We start from the raw sequence: 23939 nt of genomic DNA, 5'->3' as shown, positions 1-23939 counted from the left end.
TTTGGGGTTAAAACACATGATGTTACAAATTACCCTCCTCTCCTGCATCCAGAATCAAATCCAATTTCAAACTGGTCTTTCCTTGTAATACTGGATTCAAACAGGGAGCATCATTTAACATTGTTATTGCATGTACTGGCAAATCTTTTCAGCTAAACCCTGCCTACTTGTGTGTGGTTTTTATTATGAATATTTGTTTGCCTCTGTGCATACACACACAGAGCTATACTTCAGCCATTTTCATATTTGCACTGAACAACAAACAGCTCAAATTGTCCATGCCTTGGGGTATGGGATTTAGAGCTTTATTTTTGAGCTAAATTTATCTGAAGAAAAGCACCACAACAAACGCAAACCATGACGGCTGCAATCTGATTGAAAATCTGCAGAGTTGGAGGACGCCAGGGACCATGCTTTCTTTCCTACGAATTTCAGGAGAGGGAGGCGACCCGAAGCAGCAGTGGGGATGCTCAGCAGCTCTCGGCCGCTGTCCGGAGCAGGCTGTGCGGAGGGCGTCTCTCACAAATAGTGTGACTCCTCGCAGGCCGGTGTGCATGAGGCCCGATCCCATCTGTGCCATGAATCCGGTACCGCGGCGGGCGGTGTGACAGGGACAGCGAGAGGCGCAGCGCTGCCCGACACGGCCATCCTCTGCTGCACGCGGGAACTGCACTGCCGCCGGAGCGGCACCGCCTTCACTGCTCGCTCTTAACCCGGCCTCCCACCGACCGGCGGTTTTCCTTTTTCTCACCTCCCACTCACCCCTTTTTTTTTCCTCTCCTTTTTTTTTTTTTTTTTGGGGGGGGGGGGGGGGGAAATGGGATGAGAAACAGGAGGAAAACACCTCCAAGCTAAAAATCAAATCTCGCAGAACCTTTGGTCACAGACATGGGCCTGTTACAAATGCCTCTATCTAATCTTGCCGTAGAGAAGCTGATTTTCCTCCCCATGGTTTCTATATATTTTTAAATTAAGCTGAAAAGAACAGTTCAAAGGCAGCAGACGTTTCTAACCATCAAAATAATTTAAACTTACAAATACTACAGTGGATTTTCCAAGCACTGTCAGGAATTTTAAAAAACCTTCATCTCGCAGTTCCAAGTATCCTCTGAGACCTTCAAACAATGTACAATTCCTCACCTGGTTTCAGCTCTGTCATATGTACACTTTGCAAGTGCTGAATGCCTAAATTAAAATTTATTTCTTTCAATAAGCAGAATACAGAAGCATCTATTATAGAAGAGAAGATATATAATCTTTAGGGCCTCATTTTCAGAGTTTCCTTGACTTAAACTAGACCCGTGTACTGGATTTTTTCAAATAATTGCTGTTCATGGACTCTTCCATCTAGTTGTTGTTCAGAACTTGAATTTACTACTATGACTTGTCAGAGTATATTCAGAGCCATGTTTAATTTGATATTACACACTTTGTTTGACACTTAGGGGTGGGGGGGGTGGGGGGAGAGCAAAGGAAAGGAAGGCTTTCCTACAGCTCAACAAGGTTTGAGGGGAAAAAATAAACCAAAATAAAACAAAGCCCACCAATGCCACTAACTCATTCTGATGTAGAGACATTGGCTTTTAATGAAATACTTTATATCAGCGCTTCTGGTAAAGTAGTGCAGCACAAACAGGGGCAAAAATCCCAAAACACCTCTGAAACCTTTACGGGTATAAAGGGGCTCATTCTTGACCAAGTCTGAGTGTATGCAAAGCTTTCCTCATTTTCCACCTTGAGAAAGATTTCAGAGCAAAGTTTTTTTTAAACTTCTTTCCTCCTCCTTTCTGTAGCATGCAGCTCATGCCCCCGTAGCAATCTGCGTGCAGGGGAAGAGCTGAGCACTGCCAGGCAGAAGCAAATGATGCACCTTTCAGCCCAAAGGGCAGTGCGTGCCACTCGTGCAGACCCTGACAGAATAACAAACGAAAAAAGAGGATTTCTATATCCTCTGTTCAAAAGGCTATCATGTCATGCCAAGGAAGCGGCTAATTTACTCTGTGCTCTGCCCCCCTGTAGTTGCAGGTAGGAGCAGGGTGCCCACAAGGAGCTGCCTCATGCCTGGTCACCCTCGTCCCCCCTCTTCCCTGGGTGATGGAGCACAGGGAGGATGGAGCAAAGCCTGCAGAGGACACCACGAAGTGCCACAGGGTACGTTTCCAGAGTGGGTGACAGAGAAAAGGGGTTGCTTTCTCTACCGATTATAGAAACAGCCCTGGGACAGACCATCCTCACCAACCTGACCACTTCGATCTCCTCAGCACTCACCTCTCTAAGGCTCAGACCTGGGCTTCCCAGAGCAAAAGCACGGGTTAGTCATGCTAATTAACAATATCTTTCCAAAACGGAGGAATATTATGCCACAAAGCCATTACCATCCGCTCTGTCGGAGGCTCCCAGACCCCCGATGGCGGCTTGCTCATGCCACCTTGTGGAGAGCTGGTGGCTCTCGGGGTGCTGTGCCACCCCAGCTTTTCCTTCTGCCTGTCTCGACCCACACACGTTGGGCATGCGAAGCCGCCGGGACACTCGCCACCAGCAGCCTCAGCCAGGTGGGCTCGTGTGCGCAGCCAATGCAGAGGCAACGGGAGACGGCATGAAAGCAGCAAGTATGGAGACATAAAAAGTTAATGCCAGCTATACTTGATGCTAAGTTTTAGAAATTGAGGACCTCAAACAGAACTAGGTACATTCAAATTGCAGTATCATCATTACCACAAGTTAGCATACCACAACAACTAAAATTACTTTTTCATCTATATCTGTCCTCAGCAGGGGCCTTTCCTCCAGAATTTCAATCTTGCTACAACAGAAAGCAGCTTTACTCCATACACACACAGTATCCGGTATCTGCTTAAAAAAGTTTCAGAAGGCATAAAGACAAAATTAACTCCTTAACCTGCTTTACCTCAGTCAAAAACGCATCAAAATGCCTGTAATACTGTTTCAACCTTCCTCATTTCTACTGCCTATTTAAGCAGAGGAAGCTTTTCAAAAGGAAAACCATACAACCTATGTTGCTCTCTCAAGATTGTTCAAATTAAAGTGGCATAAATCTTGCAAAAGTACCTATCTAGGTTTTATGTGAGTCAAAAAATCAGTAGAGAAGAAAATCATGATACAATCTATACAAACTTATACTTTCAAGAAATCATACAGACTAGTTCCATGCCATCTCTTCCTATCCAAAATTGAACAGGGTTCAGTGTGGAAAAGGAGCTCTCTCTCCCCTTTTCTTTAAAATACACACACTGTGTCACACACATCTATACAAGGTTAAATACAGGAAAGGGATTCTAGTTTGATGCTTCTATCCAGTAGAGAACAGCACTTGGAAACATCCCTCCTGGCTCCCTAGAACTGAATCTATAAATGCACATCTTAAAACTCAAGAGATGAAAATCAGAGGATCTGACTTATGATACATTCAGATCTTATTTATTTCCTTTTAACTAGAATAATTGTGATCCCTGGCAATTACTGACATAAAGCACTTTTTATTTTTTAAACAGGACAGTATATTATCTAAGAACACAACACCGAAATATGCTAATCCCAGTTCCAACACAATCTGACAACACCATCCAGAAGTACTTCAAAAAGGGGACAGCTTAATTGTTAAATTTTTAAGTTAGGCAATGACTTAATCTGTGTCAGCTTTTCACAGTGTTTTACTGCATGTAGCTGTCAGACAAGCACTGTCCAAAGGAAACCACACCCAATAAAGGAAAAAAAAAAATTTAAAAAGCCTTTTGAAAGGGATGAATTGCATTTTATTTGAGACTTGAGGCAAAAACAGGGGAGCTTAACTAGAATTCAAAAGGCAGCTGGGGGAAAAGAAGTAACGGCATGCTAAATGCTCCCAGGAAAAAGGGACAAAACCATCATTAGATAAACCTGTCAGGTTGGACTGTTTAAAAAAATAAGGTATCTATCTACTCAACATTTTCACCAGTTCAAAGGGCTCCTTTGCAGCAATGGGTGTTTCAGGAAACACCACCAACTCTGCCTACGTGTCCAGGAAACAGGAGCTTTCACCAAGTGCCAGGTAAAATGATACACTCTGCTGGCACAAAACCCTCATACATTATGCACATCTGAACTGCACTGACCTAACTCAACAACATCCATGATGTTCCAGTACAAAATAGAGCTGAATAAACAAAGTGCTGTGGAACGGGCCTAAAATCTTCACCCAAAGACTACTAGTAGTAGAAACTGGCAAGATGCTAGACAGAGGTAGAAGGAAGATCTATCATTACAAGCATAGATGAGATTCAGGAGTGTTGATCTTACAAACCTTTCCCTTACATATGCAAAAGAAAATACTCTTTTGCTTAAACCACTTATGAGCGTAAGACTCCCTCAAGAGCTTAAAGTAGACATAATTATCTATTGCTTTTCTTAATCTGACCATTTTTATAAGACTTCCTTTTAATGTAAAGCTTAATGCTGAAATTATATTGCATTGTGGTAGATACAGAGTCATTTATATAGCAAAGACAGACAATGAACTTCAGCCCTCCAATAAAGAGCAGAAATGGGAATTAAGGTATCTAATCTGTAGCATATCAACAAAGACACAGGGAGGAAAACAAAATAGTGTCTGGACTTCAGTTTAGGAAAAGGGAGGACAGATTACTATCACCTGTACATGTAATATCCAGACACTGTAACTGTAGTGAGTTATCCAGGGTTTCTGCATTTGTCATATTGTATCCATAAAAGCCCTCCCAAGCAGTCAGGTGCCTAGACATAAGCCAAGATGGTCTTCTCTGTGAACACCTACTAGAGGTGTGAACTCAGATGTGTTCAGGAAGGCAGTGATGGGTAATGCACACACTGCTCTTTTAAGAAAGGTACAGTACTTGAAATGGCCCTTCTTTAGCTTTCTTTTTTTGCTTTTCAGTCCCAAGAAACTCCATTTCTCATCTCTCCTGCACCTGGAGCCAGTTTCAACAGGAGAGAGAGTCATGTCACACACTCAGAGCCTGGCATTCTTCTGGCCTGAAAATCACCCCAACTGAAGCATGAAATCGGTGTCCCTCTCTTAAGCATGCTCTGAACCCAACTAGGGTGCAGTGGATGGGCAAGTGTCATCTTTTCCCTTCTTTCTCAACAAAGAAAGAAGCAAGCTAGTCCTCCCTTTCTGAAAAGGGTATGCTAAACTGACAGGAGATTTTCATGCATCCTCTATTTTCAGCTAGCAGAAACTGAGACCACTAGCCACAGTCTGTAAATCTGCTGGTATGCCCCACGCAGAATGATGCCTAAACTCTGGCTGTGGATCCTGCTCCTGGACCCTACCCACCTAAAAGTTCAAACCCAGCTGGTGGGTCTGTTTGCCTGCACTTCCTTGGGGAGAAGGAAGTGCAACTGAGCAAGATAATTGCTATTCAGAATTCAAAGCGAAGCACCGCTTTGTTATAACAACTGTAGTCTCTAATTAGATGCATGTACTAAGCAAAATTCACATATATCAGGAAAAACAATGATCAAATACTTATTTACAGACAACAAATAAAACCTCTGGGAAACACTCATTAGTTCAAAAACCTTCTGCTCAAATAAGAGGCTTTTCTTAAAACAACAAACACAGAATTAAAAGAAGAAAAATAACAAGATCAGATCTCCCAAGACCTGATCTGCATGTACTCACTGGCAGGCTAAGCCTCTGCTCTGTCTGACAAGAATTACCTTTAATAATGTGGAGAAGTGAAGGGGGAAGGCGCAGAGCAGCTAAATCAATACAGAAAAGAAAAACCTGCCTTCCATAGGGAAATTGATGGGTATTCTGTTTCCATAGGGTCATGACTTCCTCCCAGTTGGTCATGCTGCAACACAAGTCAAGTGGGTGGTAGGAATGTACTTCATGCCCCACTCACCCCCACCCAACCTACCTCAGTCAAGACCTGCACATGCACTCTCACAAAGCACAGTAGTGACCGCAGAGCCACCCCAACACTAACGTGAACTACAGGTCGTTGGATTGGATCAAGGATGCTGCCCCTCATCCATGTTCCTGATGTAACTGTCTATGACCTGTTTATGTAGTTGTGGGCAACACAAACAAGGGCCTGTGGTGCAAGGAATGCTGAGTCTGCTGCTGCTCCAGTAGGGCAACGAGGCTTTGTAAAGTGTATACCCATATATACAGCCTTATAACAGACAATGCTGAAATTGCTACTGCAATGCTACTTTTTATCTTAAGGGGGGGAGGGGGGAGGGGGCAAGGACCAAGCTTCTAAGAGTCACATAATCCACAAACATGGCCGTGCTGCTGCCTGGGACTTAGGGTGCAGTTCCTGCCTCACAAGGATGTACCAGGTAAGCTATTGAGGCTCTTAAAATAGTGCTATCCACACTCAGATGGTGTTTAAGTAGGGGAAGAAAAAAAAAGTGAAAAAATCCCTAAATTCATTTTCTCCAGGCCATGCGACTCATTAATGTATGCAACAAGGACTTCAGAGATCTGAGATATACATACCATTTCCTTAAATGCACTTTCTATGGCCCCAATAACCAGGCACTCATGTGGGATCTTCTTCTCAGTGAAGAAGCGTGTTGGAGGGGTGCTGGGTGAGCCCGGGGCCCCCACACCACCACGCAGGGAGGCCGCCCGCGTCAATGTCCTGCTGTTGGTGGCCGGGTTGTCAGGCTCCTCTCCCAGGCAGGTGGGCGGGAGGACAGCCGTGTTCCTCAGGATGTCCACAATCTCCTGCAGCTGGTCCAGGATATGGTGCTGCAGCAGTTTGGAAGCGACCACAGCTGCCCCCGACCCAGCATGTCCATCAAACAGGGACCAGTAGTACAGGTTGATCCCATCTATGTCCTGGAGAAGCAGGAGGGGAAGAAAGGGAAGGAAAAGAGATGGTTACCATTACACAGCCTTGAGTGAGGTGGTGGTGGCACAAGGGCAGCATGTAAAACACACGTAACTTTTCCAGAGGTAACCTCCTTTCTGAAATGGAGAAATACCCACTGTGTTAGTACAGCTCTGGCAGGAAGGAGAGATGCTTATTTTTGCTGTACACCCCCACCACTTTTTTTTCTTTTTTTCTTTTCCTTAATCTCCTCAAAAAAGAAAAAAATAGGCTGAACTTGCAATCTTTCTTACTTTACAGCCATCATAGGATGCACTGACCAAGCACAGTTACCACTGCGAGACTAAGTTACTTTCTTAATGACTGTGTAGATCAGAAAAGCATTCAAAAAAAAAAAAAAAAAATCACATCACTGACAGATGATGGACCTACCACCATGAAGACCAAAATTCTACATAAGACACCACCTGATACTTCTGTGACAGACCTTTTTTTTCCTCTAGGCATGAGACAAAGGATCTCAGTTTGACATCTAGTAACAAGATGTGACCCCCACAGGTCCATCCATGCTGGGAAATGGGACAGCTCAGGCTTTCCCTGCCTGTGCCAGCCCAGGAACCAACACAGCACAGAGGTCCTCAAGGATGGCAGACACAAGCGGGATCAGCTGCACTCCACTCATGCTAGCTTACATGTTCACTGCCTAGTTCTTCCCAGTCCTCTGAAAGGTTTCCTGTGCAGTACTGGAGTTACATACCCTTTCATCAGAAGAGCTATGCAAGTGTTTTGGTACAGCCCTCTGTATAATAGTATGCTTTTAGATCTTATCTTAGCTCAACTCCTAGCATTCCAGTCAGCGCAACCACTCTTATACAGGCAGAGTATTCAGAAAAAGTAAATTCTGTAGACCTCATTATTAAAATTAAGGTGTATGTGGTAATGTTATATATTTGTTCATCAGTTATTGATCAATGATGTGATTTTCAAATATTTCTTCCTTTCTGCTCCACACAGTCTCCCCTGACAGGTGTAAGTCCACTCAACTATTGCTCTGATTTGAGCACAAACCATGTTTTTGTGGCAGGGTGCCCTATCACTCAGACAGGGCCCAATAACCTAGGGCTGGAGGCAGACTAAGTTCTGGGCAGCACAAGCTCTGATCTGCCTGAAAAATATCAAGAAGCCATACCCTAGATAACCTCAACTTTTTTGGGAGAAATTCACCTAGAAATCTTCAGGGAAGCATTTAAGGCATAACAATACTTGTCTTCGCATGATAGCATATTTGGCAGTAGCACGTGGAAAGAGTCCTTCCAGTCTCCCCTTTCCCCTCCATTTCTTCTTAACCATGCACCTTCTTCCAGCTATGCTGAAACAAGCGTTTATGGGGCTGCCTTGCTAGTCAGATGTGGGTGGACTTGTACAGATTTAGAAATAAATCATTTTGCAAGGGACAGGCATCAAGCAATACTGTTGCAAAACATCTCATACTAAGAAAGCATAACCTAGATCTCACTGCGGTTAAAGAACTTAAAAATTATATCTGCATGTCACACTATGGTCTAATTTAGGATGACAGACGTGATTTGTTTCATTCACCCGAACACTGCTCCCTTACGTATCAGCATATAGTCTAGACACTACCTGTATGCCTGAAGCACTGCTTATTTCAAACTTATGGACAGAGCTGTGAACTGCAGCTCCTTTTACTTTCTGCTGTTCCAGCTGCTCCACAAAGATGGCAACCACTGGCTGTAGGACGAGTAAGACACGTTGGAGTAAGAACACCATGAATTGTCATTTGCAAATCCAAAACCATTCATTGTCGCCCTGAACTACAAAATCCAAAACCTAATGCAAAATGTCCCTTTCAGCAACATGCATACAGACCATCACAAGTTCGTGTTGTTCAAAGGGCAGAATTCATTGCTGAATGAGCGTTATTACTTATAACTTACTTTGCTGAAATACACATTTAAAAGACTTTATTATAAAAATTACATAAAAGCCTTTTTTCTTAAGCTTACAACACTGCTGCTGTAGTAAAGTTCAAACATATTCTTAACTAGTGTGTTAACAATATAGTCATCTACACAGTGGAAAGTTCCTCCAAGAAAAGGAATTCAGCAGTCTATAGTGCACTCTTTTCATTACCAAAATGCTGAGAAAAATGAGTACTGTCCTACAGTACTGGATTACTTACCACAGTAAGGATGATACAGGATACATCCTATAATGGTGGAAAACCCAACAAATGTACACATCTACGAATGGGGCTCCTTAGCCAGACCCACCCACTTACCCAATCTGGTAAATTAATCAAAAAACCTGTTGTGAAACTTCAACCCTGAAGGCATGACTGGCAGTTGCGCTAGCTTGCTCTGGGCTCAGAACCCCTCCAAGTTCACACAACAGTTGGCTGTAAAATTCTGCTTAAACCATTTTTAACAGATAACAGGATTACTGACTAAAAAAACCTGTTCATAAAAATAGATTGCTATTCATGCAAAAAGTAAAGTATTTTGCCAACAGAAACAAGTATCCCAAAGTAAAAGTATTTCAGCTGAAAACTGAAACCATTTCTTCAAAATGGCAACACTGTGCCTCCTGGGAGTTGTAGATCAAACTACTTCTGCTCCCATTCTTCTCTTAGGGTTTGGCTCCTCAGCCAAAATCCATCTCATGATGCACCATGGATAATGCTTCCACAGCTTATGTCCTCATGTCATTCGAAAGGTGCTATTCCTTTGGAGATGTGCTGCCTTTGGGGGAAAAAAAAGCATAAAGGCATTACACCTCTGAAATGGAAATATTTTACCTTCCACCTAGAAGAAGATATTTTGTTGTCACCTTCCCCCTACCCTCAACCTATAACAGAAACTTACAATTAAGAACAAGTTTAACTCATACACACACTAATTTTCTTGAGTTTTCCAAAGCAAGCCCCACCAAAGTCTGTATTAGAGCTTTTCAGAAGGTAAAGGAGAACAGTTATAAACGCAATTCACTCTCATTATTGTATGTCCTGCACTGAACAAGCCTCATGTGAACTTGGTAGTCAAATAAGGTGCCATCAAGAGACTGGGAAGCTTTAAAACAGAGCAGAACAATGGTCCATGACAAAAAGTGAAATTGAAATGAAATTGAAAACTTATTTCCTCTAAGCCAACAGGCAGCACAAATTAGGACAGAGAAGCTCACGCGGGCCTGAGCTGTGTTCTCAGGCTGTCACTGACATGAACACAGCACAGCCACGTCAGCTGTAGTGATTCTTCTGGAGCTCACTGATCTTGTCCTTTTTGGACCAGTAAATCTTAAGCAAGAGGGTGTTGCTACCAGTTCAGACTATGTTGCACACCTCCAAGACAGTTCTCTAAATTGTCCTTATACTCGGCAGAGAGGAAAAAAAAACCCTGCACTTTCAGACTATGCTCATCTCATTCCCAAGTAGATTTATTTCTGTCAACTGCAGAAATATCCTAGATAACTGAGAGGTCTGTATTATAAGCATATAAGTCAGGGGAGATGACTACCACAATGCTGCTCTTACACACAAGCTCTGTGTGAGATGCTCTAGGGCCTTAACCTTCAGTTGGGATCTGCAGGCATTACTGTAACCTAAATATTAGTCTCCAAAAACTACTATGTATTCCTACGAAGCTTCATTTACTTTTGAACTAGCAAAAAGAGTATAGCAATAAATGATCTGTTAGCTGTCTAAAAACAGAAGAGGAGACAAATTCCTTTTCCCCACCCTGAGGATAAGAACAGCTGCTCTATTTGAAAGAAATTAATTCTCCAAAACCATACCAATTCCATGAGAACTAAATATATGGTGCAAATAAAGCAGCGACTCAGAGAATGAACAAGGGCTGACAGTCAGGGAACACAGATGAGACAAAAAGCACAAAAAGGTCCTTGCTTTTCCTCCCACAGCTGAGATGACCTCTGCAGCCAACAAGCAATTACCTATTTTGGTATGCACATGCATGGCTGTTCTTTCACATTTCGGAGCTTGAACTTCTTCCCAAAAGTATTGACATTCTGCAGACTCTCAGAGAACAAGACATCTATTTCTACTAGCTCTGGTGGTATTCTGTCCAAAGCAGTCTTTCAAACATCAATCTCCATTTGTTCTTTTAACTGGACAGAGCCTTCAAGTGGGAGTATGATCGGTCACCACAGAGATTTATTTTAGATTTCCTTTCAGAAGATTCAGATTTAGTAACATTCTGAGTAGCTACCAGATACATAAATGCACTAGAAAGCTTAACAAGCTTCAGGCTCCTCAACTGCTGACCTAGCTTTCAGGAAAGTTCAGCAGTCTCCTGGGTTCTGTAATTGTAAAATATAATTAAGACACACAAAGTTTTGGGTCAAGCAATGAATGAGAAATCATGAAAGATAATGCATATATATATACAGGCATAATTGGAGCTCAGTTATAGAAAAAAAAAATGGGCAGCCTTAGCAATATATAGCGGTCAATTTGGGACAATTTTTTCAGGTAAACTAGACAGTGGTCCTACATTTCAAACCTTCAGAATTTTTTCTATGAAGCTAATTCCAAACAAGCAAATAAATCATGTTGCCACTGAAGAGTTATTCTGAAAACCGCAACCCATGACTATTATTGTTCCATATATGAACTACACTCAGAAAATGCATTTAGGGCACATCTTTAGTTCTCAAAATCTGAACTGGGTGGGAAATTGCCACCCTATCCTCAGAGAAAGCCTCCTCATGTTACCAATGATATGTTCAGCTACCTGTGGTAGGCAACCAGCCTTGTGTCACACAAAACAAATACTCCGTCCCATCTTTGTGGCAAAGAAAACTGCAGAATTAATAATTATGTATTCTCACATTACAAGGACAATTAATAATGCATCACATTAAGTCCTGCAACCTGACTGTCACTATGACAATATCCTGGCATAGGATTCCCATTTCACTCACTGATGGTCTTCAGTATTCATCATCGAGGTATCCCATAGTTAAAGGCATTTAAAAATAGTACCAGTGAAAAAGCTGTGCAATTTAAAGAGAATGCTCCTGAATAGGGACAGAGGGCAAATATCATTAATCAAGCAGTAGTGGAATGGGGTGGCGGGGAGAGAATTAGTTTAGCTTTGAATTTGCAGAGTCTTTCCTTCTACTGCTCTGCTCAGTTTAGCACATGCTCTTTCAAGAAGAAAATCGTATTTGTGCTATTTAGCAGGTTTCATTGGATTTTTGTGTGTGTTGAGGCTAAACAAGTGTTCACATCTCCATCTCCTCATTTCTGGCCTACCACCTCCTTCTTCCCACTTTGAAGCTCTGTAGAGTCCACCCGCAGAGTAAAGGCCATGACAGAGGTACCCAACGTGTGTGGACAACCTGTGGATCTCCAACTTCCTTATACTGCCTTGCCAAAGTGCAGGACTGCATTGATGGGGTTAGCGTTAAACAACAATAATCACACAATCTCAGATGCAGCTGCCATTTAAGTTTCACAAACTTCTCAGAAAGTAGGGTAAAACAAAGATGGCATGTGACCTTCTCAAAGATTCTGTGGAAAAAAAAAGAAAAATCTGAGGACGATGAAATGAACTCTGTTAAATGAGGAGACAGTTTAAGTTCCAGTTCTCATTTCCCCTGTGCTCCACACTTTAAAAACTAAACAAGAACAGAAGAAATCTTTATTTTCATTAGACAAATACTCAATAAGTTGCTTCCCTCATCCTTCCTTCAGTATTTCTATAGGGTGCTTCACCATTCGGAGACAATTTAAGATTATGTGTTACAGTGGGATTTCCCTATGAGGCATTTACAGCATTCAGCCTCTGGCCTTCTTACTAAATACTTGCCAGAACGATGTTATACCATTCAATGGAGTGTCTCAAGCCTGTATTTCTACATCCTATTGATACAGATTAAGTTGCACTGTCATCACATTTAATACCAAACTCATACACTCCTCAAAAAATACTTGCTAACAATGCTATGTGAGGGCAACACACAATATTATACTTCACAGTATAAAAATATGAAAACATAGAAATATGACACATAGATATGTACCTTTTTTTTTCCTTTTTAGATATATTCAACCAGCAAAAAATGTACCAAGGAAAAATTCCTACTAATTGCTAGTGTAAGACTGCCCTCTAGTAGAAAACTTTCTACAGAAATATGCTGCTTTGGGAAAATGTATTACAAATTTAAATTCACAAGCAATGGTCTAATAACATGGTAGAATAGGTTTTACACAGTTAAATAATGAGTGCTATAGCATGCATTCAAATTTTATGTAGAAAACAGAAGTAAATCTGTAGGTCAGAAGAGAACATATAAAGAACATGATAATAAGTAGCATGAAAACTGTGTACTATATTATACGGATCAGCTGGCTCCTCACTTCAGACATCATGCTCATTTCTGGTCAAAATATGTCAGAAACAGGTGAAAGAACAGAAGATTTCTAATAAAAATGTTTCTCTCAAGAAGCTTGAAAGGGAGTGACTGTTTATTTCAAAATCAAGATGAAAGATACAGAATCAAAGCAGGAAATATACTAGTGAATAGAAATCAGAAAAGTCTGTGAGATACTTCACATAACACAGGGTAACTGAATATTTAACGAGGCTGACAATCATTATGTTTGAAACGGATAAAAATAACAGCTTTCAAAAATACGCAGTCAATTTATAGACCCTACCATTACGATACCATAACAGTATGATGGCCACAATGATGGATAACATCAAGGCTAGAGAAGATACCTGTCCAATGATGAAACAGTTTTGTATCCCTGTATTTTTAATGCAATCCAAACATATTAACTATGTAATAATTGGGGAAAAAAGGTCCTTCTGAAGATGATGGTTAACCATGCAGTACAGTAAAAACAACATAGCCTGCTTTTTGCTTTTGAGAAGCATTTCATACTAGTCTAAGCTGGAAGTTAACTGGACTTTGTGAAACAATGCTACAAAGCTTTTTCTATCCCATGCATGCCCCCAAAATATGAAAACATAGGCAAATTCAGTACAGCTACATTCATTCACATCCCAGATGCAGAGGCCCCTAACCAAGTATCTCACATGGTAGACCTGGAAATTAAAATAAATAAACCAAAGCTAGTGCCTCTGCACAGCACCAAGACGTGTCTACCCAGGCTGGTGTCTGCACAGGGGTCTTTGCAGTGTGCTGCATGCACGACAGGAATCAGTGCCCTTTGTGTCAAACCAACCCATAACCTGGACCAAGCACATCTGTGGCTTATCTTGATGTGTTTTATATACACGAACAAGTACTGTAGCCAAATGCTTGCTTCACTAAACATAATTAATGCATACAAAAAGTAAATACACTCACAGAACCAAGGATCTGCATGAGCCAATAGCAGACAGCTGCATGGACTTTCTAGAAAAGACTTTTTAAAATACAGACTATTGAAAGGAATTCTGTTTTGCCTTGCATGCCTGTACACAGAACTCATAGTCCCAGCAAGTACAGGGTACAATCCTTTATACAGGAGAGTGCAAATATGTACTTGAAAAAAAATTACAACTGTCTGAATACAGTGAGGAATATCAGCATACAGGAACTGGGACAGGTGATTTAAGGAAAGATTTGAAAGAGGGAAGAACTGGGTTATCTGCAAACATGAAAAATCTGTCAAGAGTTTGAAAACATTGCAGTAATAATGAAATATGAAACAGAACAGGAGGAGCAAGAGGTGGGGAGGGACACAGTGCAAGAGGAATGCTTGTTGCTCAGGTCCCTGATGACCCCTGCAGTCATCAGGTGTACCGCGCACCATGGGGTTTTGGGAGAGAGACTGAAACAGACTGCTAATCATAACCTAGTTTAAAACAAAAAAACAAAAAGGGTACTTATAGCCCACTGGAAGACTAATTATCACTTAGGGAGAACTTGTGTTCTCCCAGCAGCAGAAAGACTGCATATCCACATTGACTGACTCCAACATTTAGATAGGGCATTTAGTGTTACATAGCTAAATGTCTGAATTGAACACACACTATCAATCATTGCTGGAGCTGGAGCTCATGCTTCAGTAACAGATGAAGTAATTAGCCAGTCAGGAAACAGGACAGATGAAGAATAGCAGATGATTGCCAGCAGACAAGTGCATGACATACATCACACTCCACAGAAAAAGAGGAGCCATAGTCTGCAAAAATCACGGAATTCAGTGTACTGGATGACCTTACCCTACTTGCATAAACCAACCTTGCCACACGCAATACTGATTCAGTGAAAAGAACCAAAATGACTGTCTAATCCTTAATTAAATTGTATGACTGTGTAAAAGGTGATACTGCTGTGCTTGCAGTGATCGTCACTGGACATGTCAACCACAGTCATTAAAGTCATAGTATTCTGCAGCAGTAAATTTCTCAGGATTATATTTTCAAAAATGAAACAAAAAGGAAAATCCAAGGAATATTCCCCTCCCCATCTTTAAAGTGTCTTAGATGCAAGAAGCGTTTTTCAATGTAAGGAATCAAAAATCAGGTAGTAGAGCTAAGAAAAAAATAGTTGTGTTCTGTACTTAAGCACAGATAATAAGAGGTAACTGAAAATACATGAAACATTCAGTAAATATCTTTTAGTGTCATACTACCACATCCTTTTATATTTATTTTGTACTTCTCCACTGATAAGATGCAGAAGTCTGCTTACCAAATTGTCTTTCAGCTGAAGACCTTCTCCATTGGGCAGCGATGACCTCCGTTTTGTTGAAGAGTTCTTGTTTGGTGTAGAATTAGTGCCTCCAGCTTTCTTCTTGACAAAGAGGACTTCACAGCTGGCTTGATCTTCATTGTGTGTGCTCTTCCCTGCATTTATTACCCTAAGAAAAAAATAAAACAAAAAAGAAAACAAGGGACATGTCCAAGTCAGTAAAGCACAGAAGCCTCCACCTGTATCTTATATGTGACTCAAGATGTACAGAACCATACCCCAGAAGTATTGCAAATACCAACTGAATTAAAATACCTGACTTTCTTACACATATATATATATGTACATACACATATGCATACTTGTTTGTTTCCATACACCTACACATGGCATAACAAGCATTTTTCACAGAACTATGTGAATAAGAACCAATGGTATCATGAGCATATTTTATCCTTAGGTATACCACACTTTTCTTTAAAAGGACTACTTGATGTTCAAGGCTGATAACACTTATGCCTCCTAGTTGAAACATGAGATCCCCAGTTCCTTTTCTACCCGCCAGCCTCTCTGCTACAGTGAATAATGAATCTGTTGACTAAAGGTGTGCATTCTGACAAGTTCTAAGTCTTGCACAAACAAAATACCTGCTATATAAATCTAAAAAGCTGTTACTGCTAAAGGCACAGAAGAATATGCAACTGCTATTTGTCTGTTTAAAGGGCATATATTAGAAATGCTGTGACAGAAATACAAAAGAAAGGCTTTGCCTAAGACTGCAATGTGCAAGTTAAGCTTGCTTGTACCACATCAACAGGGAGATGCATACTAAATACACCCCTCTAGCACTGCAGAATATAACCCCCCCCTTGATGTGCCCCCCCCCCCCCCCCCCAATCAAACCCTCACACCTCTGTCCCACCTGCAGCATAGAGAGCAGAATACTTGCACCAAGAGCTGCAGGCATACAGAAACCAGCACTAAGAGCTCAGTACAAGCTTCTGACAGCCAACTGTATCCTGAGACTTGCACCACAACCGCTGATCTTCCCTCCATCAGTGATGAAGCTGAAAAAACAGCTATTCCAACACCAACATTTAAAAACCCTAATCAGAAGTTTACATTATCTTGCGAAAGATCTGTTCTGAGATGAATGATACTGTGATTAGTATCATCCATCTCAGAACAGCCAAGTTCAAACACGTTTTTCACTTTCTACATGAGAACCTTGTCACAAGCTGACTAATTCTGCATCAGTTGACACCGTGTTCAGTTAGGACTTTGACAGTCCTGGGCTCACACAAGGAAAACCTGTGCAAGCTGGGACCATGTCTTGTTCCAACCAGGCAAAGACATTGCTGCTTTGATACAAGCATGTCTTCTTCCACAAACACTATCTAACCATTCCTCTTTACTGCAAGGCTTGAGTCACTTAACAAGTCGACCACTAGTCAGAGACAGCATTTCCACTTCTGGACAAACACTGAGTTTCACATCAGGCACACTATGTCTTTAAAAACAACTGCTGCCTCCCCAGAAAGTAAAACAGCTTGAAGGCACATCATAATCCTGATGGCAAGTTCAAGACATACCTGACTTCTTGATCTCTAATGTTTTCACTACAGTAAAATTTTACATAACAGGAAAACACTTGCTAAAGGTTGTTGAAATGAAAAGAAAAGAAAACAAAAACCAAAGGAAGGCCTGCAGGGAACTCTGCCCCAGCTTGCCTGCTCTTGCTGAAGTGTCAATTCTGTGTCAGCCTTGCTTAAAGGTAATATATTCCTCTGATATTCTAAGACCAACATGATACTGTGACATGCAAATGAGTATTCCTGTCTCTGATTAGAAAAAAAGTCTTCTAAGAAAATGTGCATCCACTGCAATTCACTGCTTTCAGAAACTGAGTTTCCTTCCAGTGCCAAATGTCACACACTGCATGCAGTCTGACATCTGCATGCACAATACCACCAGTTGTTTACAAGTATTTCTTGTAAATAAACAGCGACTGTGGATAAAATTATTTTGTGAAACACAGAAAGCAGATACCAAGTAGCACCTAGTTGCAAGACACCTGTGAGCAGTTAAGTTACCCACTTAACCTCCTTGTAGTGCCTAACCTTTGAGCAACAGGAGACCAAACAATGAGATGCAATAAGCTTCTTGTCTGAAAACTCAACATTTTCTTGACATATTGGGAAAAATGGAAGTATATATTCAGAAAATAATTTAAATCAGCTGACCAACACCTCTTTAGTTTGAAATGCTACAAGCATGATTAAAATACTGCAGCAGCACTGAAAGTGTAGGTAATTAATATTCAGTTTAGCTGACCAGTCTCCTCACTGATGCTGCTAGCTGTTTGCAACCCCATTTAGAAAAAAAGCAGAAGACAAAAAGAGACAAAAGCGACTCCATACAAAAATCACTCAAGTATTGGAGCTGCTCTGGTTTCTAAGCTTAGTGATGGACTTCAGGACTTGAATGGTAGGAGATGTTCTGATGTTTAACAGCATGTTAAGTTATGCACAATACAGTATCATTTTATAAAGCTCTTGCCAAGAAAATTTGTCAAGGCACAGAATACATTAGAAGGGCTACAAAAACAAAGTGACCTAACAGACTAGCTTGGCAATCAGTGACCATGAAACAAACGCCTGGAAGTTGAACCTGCATACCAAACACCTTGCTAGAAGAGGATATCGTCAAAAGGAACGTGGAAAGACTGAATACTGAATAGACGTGAGGGTTGGGGTGTCAGTATATGTTCCCTCCTGGAATTTCACTTTATCTCCCACAAATCCAGTTTTCCTCTCTCCAGCAGATGATTAAGTTTATTTTGGAAATCCTTCTGAAGAGTTGAACTAACGATAATGTCATACCAGTACGTATGGGTGCTACCAGGTAATGCAGTTGAGATGCCAAAAGCCGTCCCTCTCCTGCCATTGGCACTCTTCTACTCTCACATCCCATCTTACAGGCAAACTTTGGGAAAGGGCTGCAGTGAAGCCCTGTGAATTTTTATTTCAAAACCTGAGCTATGTGTTGGTGCCTGATGCCTAGCACTGAAGCTGGTAACACCTTGTACTCAGCTTCAAATATCTGTCTTTGCTGCCTTTTGCAATCCTTTTCTCTCTGCAGCTTCTTAAATCCTTCCTCGAGGCAATTCTTTCAACCAGCCTTCCAATGCTGATTTCACTGTTGTCTTTCCTTCTTGCTCTCCCAGACTGTAACTTACCAGGACAAAAAACCCATCTAAGCTGCTTATACAAATAACAAAGCAGAACTAACAAGATATTCCTATATCCAAGAGGTAACTCTTAATTAGACCCCTGAAAATTTTTATGGAAAATCCACCATCCCCCTCCTTCCACAGGGGAAGTACCTCAGCTTCCTGACTTTCTGTCTGCCTTGAAAAATATGTTATCCCCCAGTAAAGTGAACAAACTTGGATAAAGCACTACCTTCTCACATGTAATTTAAAAAACCCTCCCTCACCAAAAACCCCTCTAAGCCTCACTTCCATTTTATCATGGATTCAAACAATAATAATAAAATCCAGAGAAAGAGGAATTAAAAAAAAAGATTGAGGCCTATATAATTCTCTAGCTTTTACTCAGAGACATGTTTTCAAGCGAATTCTTTTGTTTTATCTCCTCATGATTCCTCAAGGAACTGTTTGATTAGACCTATTCATGATCAATTCCTTCTCATCCCTTCCCTCCTCTCCCCCAATATCCATTTTTCTCCTATCCAAACTTTTACAAAGTTCAAGCCAATTCATGTATCTAATTTGAATCTGAACCTCCTCTTTTTACAGAATTAGCTGTCTCTATTGCGTCAAACACACTGTTCACCAATAAATAAATAATCCTAAGGTTTAGTTCACAGTATAGTAGTGCTATTAAAAATACATCCTACTTTGCAAACAGGAGCTTTCTGAAGCCTGCACAGTGAGGTGGTGGTGTTTGGTCACACTTGAAGAGGTACTTACATCAACCCTGATGGACACTTCAGTACTTTACGAGACTAATCTCAAACATGTCCTCAGCTAAAAGTAAATCCTCCAGATAAGAGCCAGCTAGTTTGTTTGGCTCATAATTAGCATTCTGCTGGTATCTCGTGAGACCCCAAATCCCATCTGACTGAATGGAAATGTAGGTCACACTGTGCTTCTATTCTTCATTCAACAAGAGAGCCCAAATTCCTGTGCCAAGGTCACCGATTACAAAATCCTGAGTTTATCTTAAAAGAATCAAAATAGGCCAGTTGAACAAATCCGAAACAGGTTTTGATAATGGTTTCCTGACCAAAAAAAAAAACCAACCACCCCACCAAAAACCAGCTCAAGTCTTTTGAAGCAGATTTATTCATCCCTCTTTTTCACATTGATATCAGTACATATACTCTTTGGTTGTTTTACTCCTCCCTATACCATGCTTTTTGAGATTACATTAAATTTTATTTGCTCCAGCAAAAGTTCTAAACTGTGCTGTAGGAGGAGAACTTTACCCAGGTCTAGATCTCAAATTCTGAAAAAAATGTAAAGTAGTTGTCCAAGTACTCGTACTTTTTAAACTCACAAGTCTAGCAAAAATTCATATGTAACATACCGAGATAAAAATAATGGGTAAAAGCAAAGAGTTCAGCAGAAATTCTGAATGATGCATGACAACAGCAGCGTGCACAAAAAATGCTTTTTGAAATGTAAGGACTCTGAGAGCTGCAAGAGCTTGGGGAGCTATGTTGCAGCAGGAGAAGTGTGGGAACTGGCCACACATACACTCTAGACCTGCCCAAGCTAAGAAATAAAACCTGTAAGCAGGGAACCTGACCTACCACCTCAGTTTAGTTGAGCTGTGGGGTAACTGACAACCACCTGTGACCATAGGAGGACACCCCAAATCCTACCTGCTTCTCCCCCATCAAAGCAAAGTTCCCCTCTACAGTAGTAGAGAGCATTTCCAGTTCCACGTTCTCTGTAAGACCTGTTGTGAGGGTCAAGGCATCCTACGCAAGCACGACCAGAGCAAAGGTCTGAGTAGCCTGCCCTTGTACCATGCAGGTTAAGGCTGAGGCTGTATTATCTGTGCAGCCCACAGGGTCTGACACTGGACATCAGAATACCTGCAAATGTTTATAAAAAGAAAGCGTTGCAGAGAAAGGGGGAGATGCATGAACTTGCATTTGTTGGTGAGGAAGCAGCCATGCCAGGCAGGAAGCCACCCCAGCAGGAAGGGTCAGCTGAAAGTGGAAGAGGCTGAGTGAAAGAACACAAAACTAGCTTGCAAGGACCCAAACACTTCTGATAAAGCAACAGAAAGCAAAACCATAACCAAAAGACCAGTTGATGGTCCCAAGCTGCTGCTTCCTTAGTTATCTCACAAAAAGATGCTGTCAAACGTTTTTCTCTGTGAATGAAGTTAAGAGAAGACTCCAACTCTGCTCAAACAAAAGCTGAAAGTCTCATAACATATTAAAAATATACTAAGAAAAGCCCTGCAAACAAGTTATCTGTTTCAAAATAATCCATGCCTTTCAAAAAATATTTTTTTAAAATAAAAATGTTTCAATCACCAAAACAAAATTTTTCTCCTAAACATGCCTTTATCTTTCCTCCCAGAGGAAATTTTCTAACTCAATGTATCTAATTAGCAGACATATAATCTTAAGCATTTATTAATCTATACAACTTTGAACATGCTCCTTGTTCCTCCATTATCAGTTTTCAGGTTATTAACAGTATCAAAGACTAATACCTCTCATTGGGGAAGTAAACAATACTTTTTCTAGGAAATACTGGCTGTGCTCAATAATCACAAGAATTAAGCAAGGATAACCAAGGGCTGTTGCTAAGGTGCTTTATTTACTGTGGATAAAAGTGACTTTCTGCAATTCTGGCATATCCAAGTTTCTGAAATAGATACATTAACAAGCTTCCTGCTGTTCACAAGGTGAACAGAGGATAAAGGCAAAATGTCACCCCTGAAAAAAAAAACAAAAACACACCCAAAAAACCCTGACAAAAACACCCAACAATGCTTTACATACTTGGAAGAAAATACAGCCCACAACAGAAGCTTCAAGCAGTCTATAAACTGAGGTGAAAGAGCATTGCTTGCAAGATGTCTTTACCTGGGAAACCTGCTCTCATATGATCCGCAAAAACTTCAATTTGTTAACCCCAGGCAAACGCCAAAACTCTTCTCCTTAAGGGTTAGGAAAGAGAAGGTAGAAAAAAGCAGATATATCCATAGGCAGTTTGTTGTTTATTGTGACTTTCAATTCAAGGCTGGGGGTTCAGAGTAGCAGTGGGCACCTGAAGTTGTTCTGACAGTGAATGAATGAACCAATGAGGCAACACAGAGCCCTTCTCTCCCCCCTTCAGCCTGGCAGGCTCCAGCTGCTCACAGGAGCTACAGGCCAGGCTCCCTCCTCGTTCCAGCTGTGGCGGTACACATGCGTTACCCCACAACAATAAGTATGACACCAGCTTGCATCCAACCCAACTAATAACGCAGAAGTATCCCAGATGAATGAATACCATACCTATAGACAACAGACAGTATGTTCCTACAGTTTTGCATTATAATTTTCACAGTCTTAGAATGACAATTAAAGATACCATAAAAAAACCCTTTCATGCAAGTATTGCTGGCTTTTTTTTCCCCCCTTAATGGATTAGCATGTGAGTGGATGCCACTGCCTTCTTTTGTGACATCTCATTTAGAGTCTTAGATTTCCAGGTAGGTGGCTGTTTTCCCCCTTCACCCACACAAGATTTATTTCTGCACTGGGAATTGACTTGAAAGAGATTTCTTCCTAGCGGTTCATCTCCTCCTGCAGATGAAAGGCAGCTTTTCGAGCAGACTAAACAGTTTCATTCATTCATTACTCTAACTGTGATATTGCTCACATCAAAACCAAAACACCCACTAGCATTGTCCACTGCGGGCAGAAACTGAAGCCATCCCTGAATTGGTTCTAATCTATGAGGCTGTATAAAACCTTCATTTTATTAACCAAGGAGGAAGTGAATGTTTAGCCATAAAGCTGAGCCTTGCAATGCTCCAGTGTGAAAATATGGGTTCTTGTACCAGCCATCATACTGGTATACCAGGCCAAGGTCACCTTAGGACCCAGCTAGAAGCTACTATACCTGCCAAACTGATAGACCTAAATATGGGATTAAAATAGGCAAGGCCCAAAAGTAGAATATCATTTATGCTGGAAATTTAAAAGAAGTCAAAAACAACGCAAGAAAAAAGTTCTTAAAAATTCGGCCACAAGTTCAGTGTAAATGAATGTAAACTGGTAACACAGCTTGTCTTTGAACGATGATTGTCTCAAAGTCAATGACATCTTGGAAGGGAAGCCAACTCTAACGTTACTTGTATGCACTTCCCAAAATGCTATTGCAGAGCATATCATCCAGCTATCACAGAATCATCCAGGTTGGAAAAGACCCTGAAGATCATCCAGTCCAACCATGAACCTCACACTGACCGTTCTCAACTCCACCATATCCCTCAGCGCTGGGTCAACCCGACTCCTAAACCCCTCCAGACATGGGGTATCCACCACTGCCCTGGGCAGCCCATTCCAACGGCCAACAACGCCTTCTGGAAAGAATTACTTCCTAATAGCCAGCCTAAATCTTCCCTGGTGCAACCCAAGGCCATCTCCTCCTGTCCCAATGCTTGTTAAAATATTATGTGAAATCCTCACCCAATATTTGGCTATGCTTTCCAAAAAAGGTGAAATATTAAGTGACTACAAGGAACAAGACAACTGTAGGTCACAATAATGGAGCAAGCTCTGTGATCACTACACAGGGATGAGCAGCTCTTTTGGATAATTAGCATGCAGGTATTACACAAGAAAAACAACGGACAGTGAGCCCAGAGCAGATGCTGAGCCAGACCAGTGGGACACAAATGGGCTTAAGCATGATCTCACTTCAGGGCTGATCAATCTCAGCCACAGGTGGCAAAATTAATTGTCAAATTCTCCTTCCTCACTCCTTCTTTACTGGCTATCAGCATGGGGTGAGAAGAGTCTGCAAAAGCAAAGATGAACTTGACCCTGTAAGAGAAACACCATTTCTTTCCCACAAAGCATAGTGAAATTGCAGACACAGCCAGGTCAGACTGCTCATCATACTATTTAAAGCAACTTTGGCTGTCTGTTCAAAGCTTGCTGAAAAAAACTAAGCAAGAGACCCAGAAGATAACGAGGACAAACAATTTAGTGTTGACCAGTGTCCTTCCAGTCCAATTTCCACTAACACGGTCTTACACCCTTCTCTTCCCCTCAATAAGTAAACTTCAAAATTCTGCTGATCTGGGAAGAATGGGTCTGAACTTATTTCCATGGTACACAGGAAGAAGTTGCCTTTGAAGTTCTTCAAATGATGCTTCTGAT

General features: G+C 41.3%; 1 protein-coding gene across 4 annotated transcripts in view; it reads right to left on the bottom strand.

Annotated features, from left to right (window-relative positions):
* PPM1H (protein phosphatase, Mg2+/Mn2+ dependent 1H) overlaps positions 1–23939 on the bottom strand; it is a 152082-nt gene that overhangs the window by 63235 nt on the left and 64908 nt on the right. For all 4 annotated transcript variants that reach the window (XM_074827343.1, XM_074827341.1, XM_074827342.1 and 1 more), the window contains exons 2-3: positions 15516–15684; positions 6488–6832 (exon numbers count right to left, since the gene is read on the bottom strand). In XM_074827343.1, the coding sequence (XP_074683444.1) occupies positions 6488–6832; positions 15516–15684 (514 nt within the window). The remainder of the gene's footprint in view (positions 1–6487; positions 6833–15515; positions 15685–23939) is intronic.

Source organism: Strix aluco, chromosome 5, assembly GCF_031877795.1.
Source record: "Strix aluco isolate bStrAlu1 chromosome 5, bStrAlu1.hap1, whole genome shotgun sequence".
Taxonomy (NCBI): Eukaryota; Metazoa; Chordata; class Aves; order Strigiformes; family Strigidae; genus Strix; species Strix aluco.
This window is presented reverse-complemented; position numbering and strand designations above follow the sequence as displayed.